This window comes from Atta cephalotes (assembly GCF_000143395.1).
Source record: "Atta cephalotes unplaced genomic scaffold scaffold00037, whole genome shotgun sequence".
Classification (NCBI taxonomy): domain Eukaryota; kingdom Metazoa; phylum Arthropoda; class Insecta; order Hymenoptera; family Formicidae; genus Atta; species Atta cephalotes.
In genome coordinates, this window is record NW_012130101.1 from 150,328 (window position 1) to 154,001 (window position 3,674).

Consider the following 3,674-nt stretch of genomic DNA (forward strand, 5'->3'; position numbering starts at 1 on the left):
ACACACACACACACACACACACACACACACACACACACACACACACACACACACACACACACACACACAATACAGCAAAAATAGACTAACGTTCTATTCTATAATAAAATATCTAAGTCTTTTCTCTTTTAATGCGTAGCTTTTTTTTCTACTTATATTTAACAAATCTCAAAATGTAAAACACCATTTACTGACATTTGCAAAACTCGCATTATTCAATTAGAATTATCGCGCTCAAATCAATGAATAAATAAATAGATGCTCTCTTGAAAGCTCACCTGGAACACGGCACGCTGCAACACAAGCTCGAAGAAGTCCCTGAAGAGCTTCTCGTGAGCATCCCGACGCGGCATACTGCGGAAATCCCGTTTCTCGGCTCTTTGTCGTTCTTCGGTGCCGTTAACGAGACCCGGCAGATTCAGGGTTAGGGACGAGGAATTCGCCCGTGGACGTTCCTCAGACATCTTCCGCCACGAAGATTCCGCGGATGAATCAGCTCTTTCGTGTTTCATTCGCAACGACGTCTCGTCGTTGGAGGTATCCTCATTGGCGGGCATGTCTGTCAAGCGCTGTCAGTCGGTCTGGACCTACAACGACGAGAACGGTTTCCTTTATATGTTATGCATTAACGCCGTCAATCAAGGACGTCTCCCTCCAGTACCCTCCGGCTCTTTCCCGCGGCGTGTTTCCGCCTGTGTTTCCACTGTGTTCGAGTTTCGCGGGCATTGCGGGCAAGCGTTTATTTCAATTCGGTTCAGAGAATTGGAAGTCAGGGAATCCCCGGAAAGGAAGCTGCCAGGCGATTTCATGGATTAATTCGTGCTGAACTCACTGGTAAAGATAATTGCCAAGCTGTGACTCATCCGGGTTATCAAACTTCTTGGGTTATCCGAGGATAAATAAACGCCTACGTCAAAGATACCCATGCACTTTAATAAAAAATGGTAATTAATTATAATTGATTTTCGCTCCATAATTTCCTTACCAAGAAATACCGAACGATCATTAATGAGCATTTCTATTTTTTAAATTAATATTATATATTTCTTGTGTAAAAGATATGATTCCAAGGAACAACCAAGTCAAGAGAAATTCAAAATTTATCTTGAAATTTAAAAATAATGATTTTTGGATACAAACTTGAGTGTTTATTAACGTTAAGAATAAAGTCATTTTTTTTTATTTTTTGCGTTTTATTTTTCCTCGGGAAATTTTACTTTTCAACACAAAAAACAAGTCAACAATAATTCGTATCGATTATCTTCGTCCCCTATCGGATTCAAAAATTTTAACTCTAATTGATCCCCCTTCCCAATCCTAAATAAAATTCTAGCTATACTTCTAATATTAACTTTGCAGTTATAGTATCTTTATTTAAAATTAACATAATTGAACGATGTTTTTTATTTTAAAGATCAAAATTCACGAAATAAGACAGTATAATTCAAAATTGTGTAAAGTTGTGGAAAACATTTATTATAAACAATGTTTTATAACGTAATTGAAAAAATGTTCGGGTCCATCGGACCAGCGATTATCAATTGGGGTTAATAAGCCACGACAATTAACGAGGTAATTGGTATTAAATATTCATTTATAACATCAATGGGAGGTCGTGCAACAATATCGCGATTTCCCGTGACCGTGACGGGGAAAAGTGGAACCTTCGAGTCGTGTTAAATCCCTCCCGCGCGCGTATTGCAAAATAACAATGGCTCTCCCGTTTGCGTTTTTGTTTAGCGAACCCCGTCCTCGTTCTGTGTGCAAGGAATCAAGGACGAGCACGTATTTATAATTAGTAAAACGAGTTTAGAATCGCTTTATTGAGATGCTCATGAATTACAGAGGATAAAGCCTATTTTGCAATGTGCTCTTTTGCTTCTTGTTTCTTGCTTTTGATTACTTTGAGTCAACGTGATGTTTAATAAACACTTTGAAGCATTTTTTGATTGATCAATTAGAAAAATTCTTATTTCTAATTAATAAATCGAGCGCTTTAAAGCATTCTTAGTAAGACTACACTCTTTGCTTTTTACCTTTTTGGGTAGCGAGCATTGTTACAAGTGCTTTGAATAATTCTTTGAATAATTAGTCTCTATTTGTAAAATTCTTTGTTCTGATTAGTCAATCAAATGTTTCAAAGCATTTGTAATGAAACTTTGACCGCATTATTTGCCTCGTTGCTATTATTCTATTTTTTCATTTTTAGAATTTCGGAACTTAATTAAAAATGATTGACCAATTCAACATCAATCGATTAATCATTTCTAACCAGAAAGAGATAAGAACTAGTAATAATCCAATTATAACTAGTAATAACTATAATATATTAATACTATAACTAGTAATAATCTAAGTAAAAAAATAAATCACAAATCATTTTAACGTTAAAATAAATTCTTAAATATAGTCAATAATTAAAAATTATTATTAATTTTCAGCAAACGACAAGAATGAATTAAAATGGATGACATTTTTTTATATCTGAATGAATATTTTAAATAGCGAAAGACTTTTTTTTGGATTCAATTGGGTTCAATTAGATTCAATTGGATATAATTGGATTGAAAAACTGCATTTCCTATTTAAAATGATGAATTGAACAGTATTCACAATGCAGAAAAAGTTAATATTATTTTTAGATTGAAAGGCATAGAGATATGTTCCACGCAATTCTTATAAATGAATAAAAATGCATTCAGGATTGAAAAGCATTTTAACATTCATTTTAACATTTATGAATCAATATTTCTAAAAATCTGAATTTAATTCATTTCAATCCATTCTCGTTTGCTGGGTTAGAAAGCATCAATATTTAATTAAAAAATCATTAAATAAAAATAATTGATAATGATTAATAATTGAAAATTATCAATAATTGAAGTGACTTTTAAGGTCATTTTGACGTCATTTTAATGTCATTTTAATTATAATGACTTTATGTTTTGCTTGGGAAGATAATTGTTAATAAACGCAAAGAATGAAAAAACCAAGAAGCAGAAAGCAAAGAGCACTTGTAGGTTTAAATGCCAGAAGGCGATTTTTTTCATGAGGCGGGAGAAGAAAAGTTCACTTTCCATTAGGCTTTCCAATCGATGATTCATTCTTCTTGACGTCACTGTATCTGTAATTTCAGTGTAACTATTACGTTTTTATACTTCTAATGTTAATAAAAAAAAATCTATAATGTACTATACGTACTTAATTTCCTTACAGGATGTATGGCCCCGATTCGATTGGTTAAACGTCGCGTAGTTATACAGCCAAGAATTTATTTTTGCGTCAGCGAACGTTATCTTCTTATTTTTTTTAAAGTAAAAAAAAATATTCTGTAATATTCTTGATGCACATGAATGACACGTGTGCGACCTTTCGAAAGAAGATGAAGAAGTTCAACATAATCGGCCTGCAAGCAATAAATATTGTGAGTCATAATTATTTAGTTTTTTAGTTAAAGTTAAAGTTTAAACTTCAGCAATGGGAAAAAGTTTCAGGACTCAGTTTGTATCAATCTCAATTTCGCTGCAATTTCTATCTGTTGAATTTCTTTTTTTTTAATAAACAAAATATATTGAATTATGAAATATTATACATTTCATTTCCTAGTATTTTAAAATATTTTTCTATAGTTTATTTTTACTAATTTTTATTGTTAAGTTTTTACTTTGTTAAAA

The 3,674-nt window shown here is 32.4% G+C and overlaps 1 protein-coding gene across 1 annotated transcript in view; it reads right to left on the bottom strand.

The window, feature by feature from the left end:
- The window catches only part of LOC105621728 (cysteine sulfinic acid decarboxylase), a 12,795-nt gene extending 12,238 nt beyond the window's left edge, over positions 1 to 557 (bottom strand). The window contains exon 1 of the mRNA XM_012203186.1: positions 279 to 557. Coding sequence (XP_012058576.1) covers positions 279 to 557 — 279 coding nt within the window. The remainder of the gene's footprint in view (positions 1 to 278) is intronic.
- Positions 558 to 3,674: the final 3,117 nt, after the last annotated feature.